At 35.2% G+C, this 11,097-nt stretch overlaps 4 protein-coding genes across 10 annotated transcripts in view; 2 read left to right on the top strand and 2 right to left on the bottom strand.

The window, feature by feature from the left end:
* The window catches only part of LOC108752277, a 19,795-nt gene extending 18,050 nt beyond the window's left edge, over positions 1–1,745 (bottom strand). The window contains exons 1-2 of one of the 5 annotated variants that reach the window (XM_018492985.1): positions 1,000–1,090; positions 587–780 (exon numbers count right to left, since the gene is read on the bottom strand). The gene's annotated coding sequence lies outside the window, so the exon portion shown is untranslated. Of the gene's footprint in view, positions 1–99; positions 358–495; positions 564–586; positions 781–999; positions 1,091–1,343 lie in introns of those variants that run through there. The other 4 variants (XM_018492980.1, XM_018492983.1, XM_018492984.1 and 1 more) reach the window with 4 other exon arrangements.
* A 105-nt stretch (positions 1,746–1,850) lies between these two features.
* On the top strand, positions 1,851–5,565 carry LOC108752278 (exosome component 10). Of its 2 annotated transcripts, none has more exons than XM_018492988.1 (7): positions 1,851–1,930; positions 1,995–2,289; positions 2,400–2,645; positions 2,730–4,244; positions 4,573–5,120; positions 5,205–5,364; positions 5,440–5,565. In XM_018492988.1, exons 2-7 carry the CDS (start codon positions 2,074–2,076, stop codon positions 5,494–5,496), a joined length of 2,742 nt encoding a protein of 913 aa, XP_018348490.1. In that variant the 5' UTR covers positions 1,851–1,930; positions 1,995–2,073; the 3' UTR covers positions 5,497–5,565. The 2 variants fall into 2 exon arrangements, with proteins under 2 accessions (XP_018348490.1, XP_018348491.1); XM_018492989.1 differs by having other exon boundaries at positions 1,865–1,930; positions 2,000–2,289.
* Positions 5,566–7,487: 1,922 nt separating this feature from the next.
* On the top strand, positions 7,488–9,556 carry LOC108752279 (pancreatic lipase-related protein 2-like). Its single transcript, XM_018492990.1, has 6 exons — positions 7,488–8,114; positions 8,190–8,293; positions 8,463–8,764; positions 8,907–8,996; positions 9,102–9,347; positions 9,420–9,556. The coding sequence occupies exons 1-6, from the start codon at positions 7,575–7,577 to the stop codon at positions 9,491–9,493; spliced, it is 1,356 nt and encodes a 451-aa protein (XP_018348492.1). The 5' UTR covers positions 7,488–7,574; the 3' UTR covers positions 9,494–9,556.
* Positions 9,557–9,989: 433 nt separating this feature from the next.
* LOC108752305 overlaps positions 9,990–11,097 on the bottom strand; it is a 19,041-nt gene continuing 17,933 nt past the window's right edge. The window contains exon 9 of one of the 2 annotated variants that reach the window (XM_018493049.1): positions 9,990–10,977. In XM_018493049.1, the coding sequence (XP_018348551.1) occupies positions 10,558–10,977 (420 nt within the window). In that variant the 3' untranslated portion in view covers positions 9,990–10,557. The remainder of the gene's footprint in view (positions 10,978–11,097) is intronic. The other variant, XM_018493048.1, reaches the window with a different exon arrangement.

Consider the following 11,097-nt stretch of genomic DNA (forward strand, 5'->3'; position numbering starts at 1 on the left):
GGTTAATTATTTATAAAAATGTAATGTGCGTTAATTATGACATCACTGCGCTCGTGGATCGATGTTCTCTTGTCATTCATTAAAATATTATCAACTTATTTTCAACTATGCGATTAAAAACAGCTTCAGATGCAGATCTCTGTGGAAAACTGGTCGTTGACGAATGTATTTATTGAGATGTTCTCGTTATCCCATCGCGAATATTCGCGCGACAATACTCGATAGTTGTATCGAGAATTACGGAAGTTTAAAGCTACTGACAAATACATCGGTTCTAAGGATCCTATTCTGAAAATTATGCGATTGGAAAAACAGGACTCAGACGATCCGAAATGGTAGATATCGTAATACCGTATATCCTCGAGATTCTTATGAAACGTGCAAGAGCAGAGAGTCATTCAAAGAATCTGATTTGATCAGGTCAAATTAAACGTTCGTAGAATATGCCACTGCATGGTATGTAGGTTTGTATCGACGAAAATAGCGTTCCAATACCTCTAGAAAGTCCCTTCTGATAAGTCATTTACAGAGCAGTTGGATCGAGCTTGCGATTACGTATGCGCGTGTACCGTATATGTATATATACCTAATGCACTTGTATACGCGTACACGCGCCGCGTTGCTCTCTCGATGACGAACGTGCGCCTCTTTTATCATTGGATAACCTCACGACGCCCACGATACCGAGAGATCCTGTACTTTCTAATCATCTTGAGCAGTTGTATCTATGTTTGGATTATTTCAGATGACAACCGAATATACCAGGTAATTCCAAAATAACTGAAAATGGAATATCAAAGAGAGTTAATAGCAGATAAAATTTTGTAAAATAACATCATGTTGTAAGACGTAATGTTTCACATAAAATTATCACAAACTCGTTATCGCTCTCTCCCGTCTGAAGTATTAATTACTCCATGATTACTTTCCTTCTCTTTAGTTTTTTTTCAATCATTTTAACTTTTCTCCTCCGCTTTCAATATCTCTTACTCCCTTTACCTTTTCTGATATCTTCTAATTATTCTCGGGTGGTCTGATATTTGCGTGAACCAAATTATCATAATTTTTTAGTTCTCTTCATACAACATTCTTCTCCCCTCCCCCCCCCCTCCACTCTTTTTCTCTTTCTAGTATTCTCTGACCGCAACGGATAATAAATTCGTTGCGGACGTCGACGTCGGTCGCCCACGGCGACGACGAAAAGCTTTGAATGGGAATCACCGAGGCCGAGAATTGCCAAGGAAGACGTACACGTCGCACGCACACACCAGAATTCCTATAACTCAAGCATACACGTTCACGCCGGTCGCGGCGGGCCGACTAAATATAGCGGGAATTCGTACCTTACGGTGTGAACTCTGAAGCGCGAATTATTCCCTCTCTCTCTTGCTCTCTCTCGTTCTTTCTCCTTCCCCTTTCATCCGCCTGTCTCTCTGTCCGTCCGTCCTCGCGATCCTCGAGGAAGCTCCGTCCACCAGCGAGCGAAACCGCACTGTAATTTCTCACGCATACACTCTTGGAACGAACCTTTGTCATTTGCCAGTTACACGATCGAGTTTCTTGAGCTTTTCTGGATAATCACGAGACGCACGGCGTGTTTCCACTTCATTTTGCCGAACACTCCTCGCGAGACATCGAGGAGGAGAAGGACGACGACGGCACAGCGCACGGCTCGAACGTTGCCATCTCGTCTTTATTTACTAATTTTGGACGTGTGCACTGTGCGACCGAAACGCCAAGAACGGTCGAACGTTCGGATTGCAAAACGTCTGCGGCGCCACAGGAACGGTGGCGATTAATGGTACTAACGACAGGATCCGGTCTACCAACCTCCTTCGATCGAGAACGAAAGTCGAGAATGAATCCGCGTCGTCCGTCATCTGTTTTCTATGGCTGAAAGTGTACACTTTTAGAACTTAAAGTGAGATAGGTATATTGCTATAATTTGATATTTGTTGAAAGCGACAAAGAGAAAGTTCTAATGCAATTTTTAGTGTAGGACGGAAAATAGACTTATGGTAAACGATAACCTCAAAAACAGGCGAATGTTGGAAAATTCGGCAACGAAGAGCAATGGATGATTCTTCGCCTCGTGTTGCTCCAGAAGGAGAGGATGATTTCGAGATACAATCGAGTGCGCACATAGCAAATATGGAACATGTGGAACTAGCTGAAAATTGGGATTATGAGGCGAACGTTTCGCAAAATGATGACATAGAAGTCGAAAAGAAAGATGAGTCGTCGATTCGCCTTATTCCTGGGTATGCAACTTTCGAAGATTATATTCAGGTATGCTTGTTCATGTAGACGTTTTCTCGCCAAGATCCTTCACGCAAATACATACATCTTGGCAAATAAAATAAAAAAAGATTCTAGTTCCTAAGTTTAATGTATTTCAGGATGCATTTGATGCGATGAGAACTGGAATCAAAGCAGCTAATAATCTGCCTACCGGAGACAATTTCAATTACTACGCTTGCTTTCCAAGCTTTAATAATGCTAGACAGAAAGATAAGGAAAGAATACTGGCTACAATGCAGAGCGTAATAAAATTAGTAGGAGGTTCTAGTAACATTAAAAACCGAGACATTGATGAAAAGTTTGATCTTTTATTGGAAGCGAATGATCAACTGCTAGATCAAGCTGTAAGCATTTTATAATTAATTTGAATGTTTTAAATAAATTTAGTTTTTTAATCATTTTTCTTGTCTCTGTATTTTCTGTTACAGAATATATTAATGGATGAGGAAAGTGGTATTCTACGAAATCCTCAGGTAGAATTGGTTGTATCACAGATATCAAAACCAATTGTGAATGGCTCTTGGAATATAAAGACTAATACCAACCAAGTCTCAGATATTTCAGAGAAAGTACGGTTGTTGGGTGGAAAAAATATACAAAGACCACAGTTAATGTTCAAGGATAAAATTGATAATAGTTCAAAGCCATGGATGCCTCGAATTAAGGATAAACCAAACTCCCTGAAGCCATTGGCTCTTTATGTCGAAGAAGATGAACATGGCGAAGTCTTTAATCACCCTTATGAATTTGAACTAGATAAATTTGAAACACCGGAATGTCAGCTGAAGAAGAGAATACCTGTTGAATATAAGTCATTGGACGATACCAATTTTGTATTCATTGAAAAGCCAGCTGATATCAACGTTCTCTTAGAAGATCTGAGAAATTATAAGGAAATAGCTGTGGACTTGGAACATCACTCTTATAGAACATTTCAGGGCATAACTTGCTTAATGCAAATATCAACGATACATACCGATTACTTAATTGATACTTTGAGCCTACGATCAGAATTATATCAACTGAACGAGATTTTTACAAAACCTTCTATCTTGAAGGTCTTTCACGGTGCTGATATGGACATTTTGTGGCTCCAAAGGGATTTGTCGCTGTACGTAGTGAACATGTTTGACACTCATCAAGCTGCAAAACAGCTCAATCTACCGTATCTCAGTTTGGCTTATCTATTAAACAAATATTGTGGTATAGATCCCAACAAACATTTTCAATTAGCCGACTGGCGTATACGGCCTTTACCATTAGAACTAATGAAATATGCGAGAGAAGATACACATTATTTGCTTTATGTAAAAGACATGTTGAAGAACGAATTGATTGATGTGGCTAATGGCAAAAGCAATATCTTAAAGGCTGTGTATGATCAAAGCACTGAAATTTGTAAGCGCACGTATGTGAAACCAATTTGGACAGAGGAAAGTTGTATGAACATGTACAGGAAGAGTCAAAAGTCTTTCAACAATAAACAGATATATGCACTTATGGAATTGCACAGATGGCGAGATGTCACAGCAAGGCAGGAGGACGACAGTATCGGCTATATATTACCGAACCACATGCTACTCAATATAGCTGAGACGCTGCCACGTGAAATGCAGGGTATTCTAGCATGTTGTAATCCAATTCCGCCATTAGTACGACAAAACTTACTGAAAATACACAAGATAGTATTGAAGGCTAGGGAGCAACCGCTTGTAAAATCTATTGCTGAACAGGACATTCGGCAGAGACTGACACAACAAAATCATACAGACACTGGAGCTTCCTTATATATACCGCATGATGTACCAAGTGGTACAGAAGCAAGAGCAGATTTGCCATGTCTTTTAAACAAGAATATTGTGAGATCAGAACTCTCAGAAGCAAACAAGTGTCAGACCACCAAGCATACTATAACGATATTCGATTCATCAGTTATATCAGAGGTAAAATGATAGTGATAGTAACTGTAAGATAATTATAGATAGGAAATAATGATAATGATAGTTATAGATAGGAAATAGAGTACTTTGGACATACAGGATATCCAGAAAATCGCCCGCAATACTTCGGGAAGTGATTTGGGACCCCAAAAGAAGGGAAAAAAACTATATAACTCGGAAATGACTTATTTCTGGACTTATGTTTATATATTTTTTTCTTTTTGAGTCCGTCTTTTGGCCGAATCATTTCCCAAAGTATTGCGGGCGATTTTCCGGGCATCCTGTATATAATGTGTGTGTAAATATGTTAATGAGTTACTTCTTATTTCAGGACGAAGAAACAAAAGGTAGTAAGAATGAGAATAAAAAAAAGATTATATTTATAAGTCCGTTTATGAGATACAAATGTGTCATACCAATGGTAATGGATCAGGAAGCAAAAGAACGGGAGGAAGAACAAAAGAAAGAAGAAACAGAAAAAGAAGAAAAGAGATTGACTATGAAAAGCCAGAACGAATGTATAAACGAGACTGAGATTAACGAGAGTAAAAACAGAGTTTATGAACATTTTAAACAAATGTCTCAACAGAATATACAAGCGGAGGTTCAACTCAAAAAGAAAAAGAAGTCCGATAGTACATTTCTCAATCTAATACATAGACAAAGGAAAAGAAAACTTGACACTGGAAATAAAAGTCAAAGAAAGAACGACGGCAATGATTTTTCTACATCGACATCACATTTAAATATTGAAACTATACATGTATCCAAGAAAGCAAAACAAAAAACACTGAAAATGGTTGAAGAACAAAAGTTGCAAGAGAGTCTTGCAGAAGTTCAGAGTGATAATAGAAATTCTGTAACAATTAAATCGATAAGGTAAGTTGTTTGTTTCAAAAAAGAAAATACAACACACATATTTGTGCGTAGTAATAACATAATATATTCTTAATGTGGTGATAGAACTAGGAAACAAGGTGACAAAAAAACGAATGAGAAAATGTTGAAGAAACAAGGTTTGTTACCATCAAAAAAATTCGATTACAAATCAGTAGACTTTAGCAGTTTCCAAGGTGGCAGTACACAAAGTAGTGCAAATAGGACTCAGTTTCAGAAACCTCGAGTAAGTAAACATTGTTTTATTTTTTTTATAAGTAATTAATATGAAAAATAATTTTATATTAAAATTTTATAACAGCAAAAGAAGAAGGAGAAACACTTCCAGAAGTGGAAGAAGCAAAAACTTAATATATGATTACAACGCAATTTTTGTCTTCATTTTCCATCAAATTATCTTTAGAAAAAAAGATAATTTTAGATAAATTCTGACAACAATAAGGATTGTATGTACAAGTATATATTGTATATAAAAATATTGTTTCTCTGGATTTAGATTAATATTTAACGTTGACTTTTATTTCATATTAATAATTTTAAAGAAATTTTCTTATATTTTTTAAAATATGAAAGATGTACTTGAATATAGTTTACTAATCTAACTGTAATATCAAACTGTTTATTAAATTACTCATTTTTTTTTGTTTTTTCTTTAATAATATATGTATATATTATACATATACAATATGTATCAGTAAAAAGTTTGGACACACTACATGATTTTCTCGATAGCATACCGAGTAATGTAAATATAGAAATTACAACCTACATTACTCGTAAGACATCAATCAAAAATTTATTGCAAGATACTGGCAGTACAAAAGCGCTGATTCAAAGAATCGCGCAAAAGTTGCAAAACAGTAAATATATCGATCTTCAATTATACTTCGTAAAAAAAAATTATAATTATATTTCGTCAAAACATAGATATTAAAGGTTAACATAAACAAGATAAGGCTACGAGAATGTTACGAAAATCCGATATTATAATTTTCAATATAATTTCACGCATTCATGATTCTGATATTCAGAATGGATCCAAATCAGTTATGAAAAAACAGCATAGATCATCATATTGCATAAGTAGGGCTATTTCAATCATTAAATTGTTAGAATTGTTCAAATTCTTACAATTCTTACAATTAATGAGAAAGGCTATTACAGCCATTTTATATAGATGCATCCAAACTTTTGATCGGTACTCTATATGTGCATGCATGTGTGTATAAATTAATAATAATTTTTACGCATTTTTATGAAAATAGATATAGAATTCATATAATAATTACGTTCGTATACTCGTGTTGAAAATATTTTATGTTATTAGTTTTAGTTACAGGGGGGGGTGTCTATGTCTACCGATCCTTGAATGTCCTTAAATCCTGGAATTATCCTGAAATTTAATGTATTCTGAAAAACTCCTGAAAAATCCCTACAATTTTAGGACTGACCTGGAATTTTATCATTCTTTCATTAACAAAAAATTGGACCATGAAAAAAGAAAGAAATTAAAAGTATTTTTCGCGCTTACGCAAGAACTATATCGAATTTTATGATCAATTTAGAAGACGTTTAAAAGCAAGTGCGGATATTAAAAATTAAACTAACAATTTAATAAAGCGTCAATAAATTGATAATTTCTTAAGATGTAATATGTTAATAAAAAGAAAAGTTATATTTAGATATAAGCCCTTCTTTAAAAATGTAATAAGACAAGTTACTAACAGAAAACTTAGTTAGACTTTAATATCTAACATCGAATATAGCAGAGAAATCATCTTTTGTGTATTGAATGTTTTTTTATTACTTATAAGTATCAATAAGATAATATTGTTCCAAATCCAAATTTGTTTACATTTTAATTAATCCATCATATACAATTTTAATTTGCTATATAGAATGCAAATTTTAATTTGCTATATTTGCATAGAATGCAAAATATATGTGCGAATTAATGAAACTCGATTAACTAATGAAGATTAATTGACCTGGAAAATTAGGATTTATACCTAGAATGTCCTGGAATTATCCTTAAATTGATTAGCCAGATATCATTGAGTACTCTATATTAATACTAGTTATTAATGTTATTAATAACTAGTTTTAATTAAATATGAGTCAAATTAAAAAATTTAAATTGTTATTCCACTTTTTTATCAGTTAAAATAAAAAGAAATATTGACTCTTTCTAAATAAATAAAAAATATTACATCATTATATTGGTTTCTATTTTCGTAATGTATATTATCAGAAGCCAATTCATCTTTATTTAATCAATGTTATTTTAACTGTATAAGAGTGAGGAGTTGTTTATCTGAAAATTTTCCGATTAAGTACGAGTCATCATAGTTTATCTAACAAAATGGGATGATAAAATATTTCATATATATACATGTATGTTAAAAGACAACGTATCAAAAGCCAATGTGCTAGTCGATGATGACGATGGTATTTGCAATCATTCTTACGTTCACCGTTTTGTACCATTTTTCCATTGGAGAATGTTTTCGCTTACGGCATCCACATTTGACAAACGTAACTCAGTCTTTTGAACATGCACTGAATGAAACGACGTTCGTCACAACTCTGCCTCTATTTAATGAGACGACTACTTTGACGAATTTCACATATACATTGTCCACTAGCGCAAGCAACTCGAGCGAATTGTTCAGCGATTTATCGCAAGATGCACAACAATCCCGACAAGTGGACTGCTTCGGAATGGGAAAGACAGTCGCGGCGACTCTGGAGTGGTTCTTTAGAAGTAAACCTAATGGGAGTGACGCCTTGGACGTGCAATTTCTTCTGTCCTCTAGAAAACAACCTCGCCGCGTACAAGTAGTGCTTGGCGAACAGTTCGGTTTAGAATGGACAGATTTTAAAATAGAACGCAGGACGGTGGTCATAGTACATGGTTTTCTGTCTCATGGCCAAGAAACATGGATTAGGGACATGGAAAAGGCATTACTCGAATGGGTGAGTCCATCGATTGCAGTCTTATTATCTAAATAGTCACTCATTTTTTATGGAATCGTATATGATCGTATACAGGGTGATGTTAACGTGGTGATAATAGATTGGAGTGCCGGCGGTAATACGTGGAATTATTACAAAGCAGCGGTTAATACCAGAATAGTCGGATATCAATTATCAAAGTGCGTACGCAAAAAGTATATGTGATACATGGTAATTGATAACTTGTTAGACAATGCAATAAATTCGAAAGAAGCTCCAAATGCCGCGACGCTTTCGAACGATTGTATTGCCTAGGTATACAAGTAGATTAGTCTGCTAATGCTTTCTAATGTCGACTTGTTCACCAAGATTTATAGAACACGTAACGAACGCTACAATCGCGCAACCGGGCGTAAATAATTGGGGTCCTTTACATCTGGTAGGACATAGTCTTGGTGCTCACATTTGTGGATTTGCTGCAAGAGAGCTGAAAAAAAGGCAGAATAGATGGATTGTGCAGAGAATCACCGGTCTGGATCCGGCGCAGCCATGTTTTCGCAAGGCTGATACATCTGTTCATTTACATAAAAATGACGCACCATTTGTCGACGTAATACATACAAACGGCAAATTACTCACAAGTCTGGGACTTGGCTTACCCGAAGCTATAGGTAGCTCATTGATTGACTTGATCCATCCATAGTTTATCGCGCGCACTTTTTCCTTCTTCTCGACAATGTATAACTTTGGAATCGTAATTCCCAAGAAGCTCGTTTATTTAATCTCTTAATCCTAATATCATTCTGTAAATAGGTCATGTTGATTTTTATCCGAACGGCGGTAAAACGCAACCTGGCTGTGTACGAACGTCATATTTCGATTACTTACCGATTCCTACGGCTGGTTAGTATAAAATGACTATTAACTAGCTAGTGCTAGTATATAATGATTATCAACTAGTTAACTGGAACTAACAATAAGTAAAAAAATTTGTTGTTACACTTGTAGCGATACAACGAGCGATATGCAGTCACGGACGTTCTTACGTCTATCTCACAGAATCTTTAACGTCTGCTATTGCGCGCAATTGCAGTTTCTGGGCACACCAATGGAATTTGACATATAGGCATTTTTTACAAATAATTGCGGAACCATGTGATGAAAACACTTGCTCGGAAATGGGCATTAGAGCAGAAATGTACAAACAGCGTGGAAATTTTTTCGTGGCTACAGCCAGTACCAGTCCGTTCTGTGGTGTGTGTAGTAATTGCATCAAATAATGACGTTATTATTTCATGATATTGTTACGCAATCATTTTGTTACAGCCAATAGCACCGATGTCATAGAAGAGATAAAAAAGCAATTGCAACAGGATTACTTTGGCCATACGGAGGATTAACAAATTGCACACTGCAATGAACAACTTTTTTGTAAATAAATTAATTATATCAGTACTGGTAGAATATACATATATACTTAATAATTTTTTATACATATAATCTGAATATTTATAATTGATTGTTTGATACAAATATATAATTATATATGTATACACAATACATACATAATTTTTTATTTTTGCATACGCGCGGTTCTGTCCTCTCAACAGTTTGTTTTGAGAGTTCGCTACATATTTTCACATGACTCATAAATTTTCAATAAATTACAAAGAAAAAATTATACGCGTGCGCGTGTAATAATCTTGACTTTAAAAGTGAGATATATGTACATATACAATATACAACATACTTGAAAAATAATATTCCCAAGCTGAAATGTAGTGACAAAAGAAAAAATTGTAAATAAATATGATAAGCAATAATAATTTTTATAACGCCAAATTAAAGAAATACACCAGTTATAAAGATTCGTATCAATATAATTTCATGCTAGGAAAGTAACTTTTCAATAAGATAGATCATGCGATTAAACTTATATTGCTTATTTTTATAAGAATTATAGATATAATACTCACGATGAGTTAAAATGCATTGTCAGAATTAATAAAACTATTCAGAGTCGTAACTCAGACCGATCTGTTTCACAGTACGTTTTACCGATACGTATAAACAAGCATTAATTATATGTATAGTAGTAACAGAACGATAAATGTATACATAGCGCAAAAAAAATAGTAACGACATGATTAAAATATTTCCGCCAGACCTCGACACTAGATGTATTGAATGTGGTGGTAACTACTATTTGGTATTCTCAAGTCATCTTTATGCGAACTTGTGATCGAATATCCTCGATTTGTGCATATAAAGTAATCGTTGCATGTAACGTTATTGGCACATTATAATACTCTTATCTGATTTAACGAAGCCAGATGGAAACTCCTGTAAGAGGATACTATCATTATAACACGTGGTCGACGTCTCATCATTTTTTCTTCGAAATGTTAGTATGTATATATCTCCCTATGCATATCAATATAATGTGAAATCATTCACGTTTATGCTAATGAATGACTTGGACATAAGTGGCAGGGAATATACCGGTACGGCCTCTGCACTCGCCTATCCACCAGCCATCTGGCTGTTTTTGATGAACAGTTATCAGGTCTCCCGGACTAAGACTGAGCTCGTCATTTAGATTCGCGGAATATTGGTAGATCGCTCGGCATTGCTCTGCGCCTTCAATCTTAACCGATGGTACTTCCGTACTATCAATTTGATTGTTGTTGTCTTCCGAGTGACTGCTAAACTCGTCGAAGTCACTAAAATCATCTTCGTCCGGTGGATTCTCTGAATTGCCGTCACCGGCAGTGCGATCGGCCCAATCGCGAGTTTCGCCGTCCTGATCCTTGGTCAAATGTAACTCGAGCTCATCGTCACTGTCTTGAACCTCGAAAGATTCATTCTTTGCCCAAGAAGGAATCTACAAGGAGGATCAGAGAATATAAGGTCTTATTTGTTTTATAACATAATTGTCGATTTTTTATATATATATATATATATCTCCCCCCCCCCTCTCTCTCTCTCTCTCTCTCTCTCTCTC

Source organism: Trachymyrmex septentrionalis, unplaced genomic scaffold (genome assembly GCF_001594115.1).
Source record: "Trachymyrmex septentrionalis isolate Tsep2-gDNA-1 unplaced genomic scaffold, Tsep1.0 scaffold6, whole genome shotgun sequence".
NCBI lineage: Eukaryota > Metazoa > Arthropoda > Insecta > Hymenoptera > Formicidae > Trachymyrmex > Trachymyrmex septentrionalis.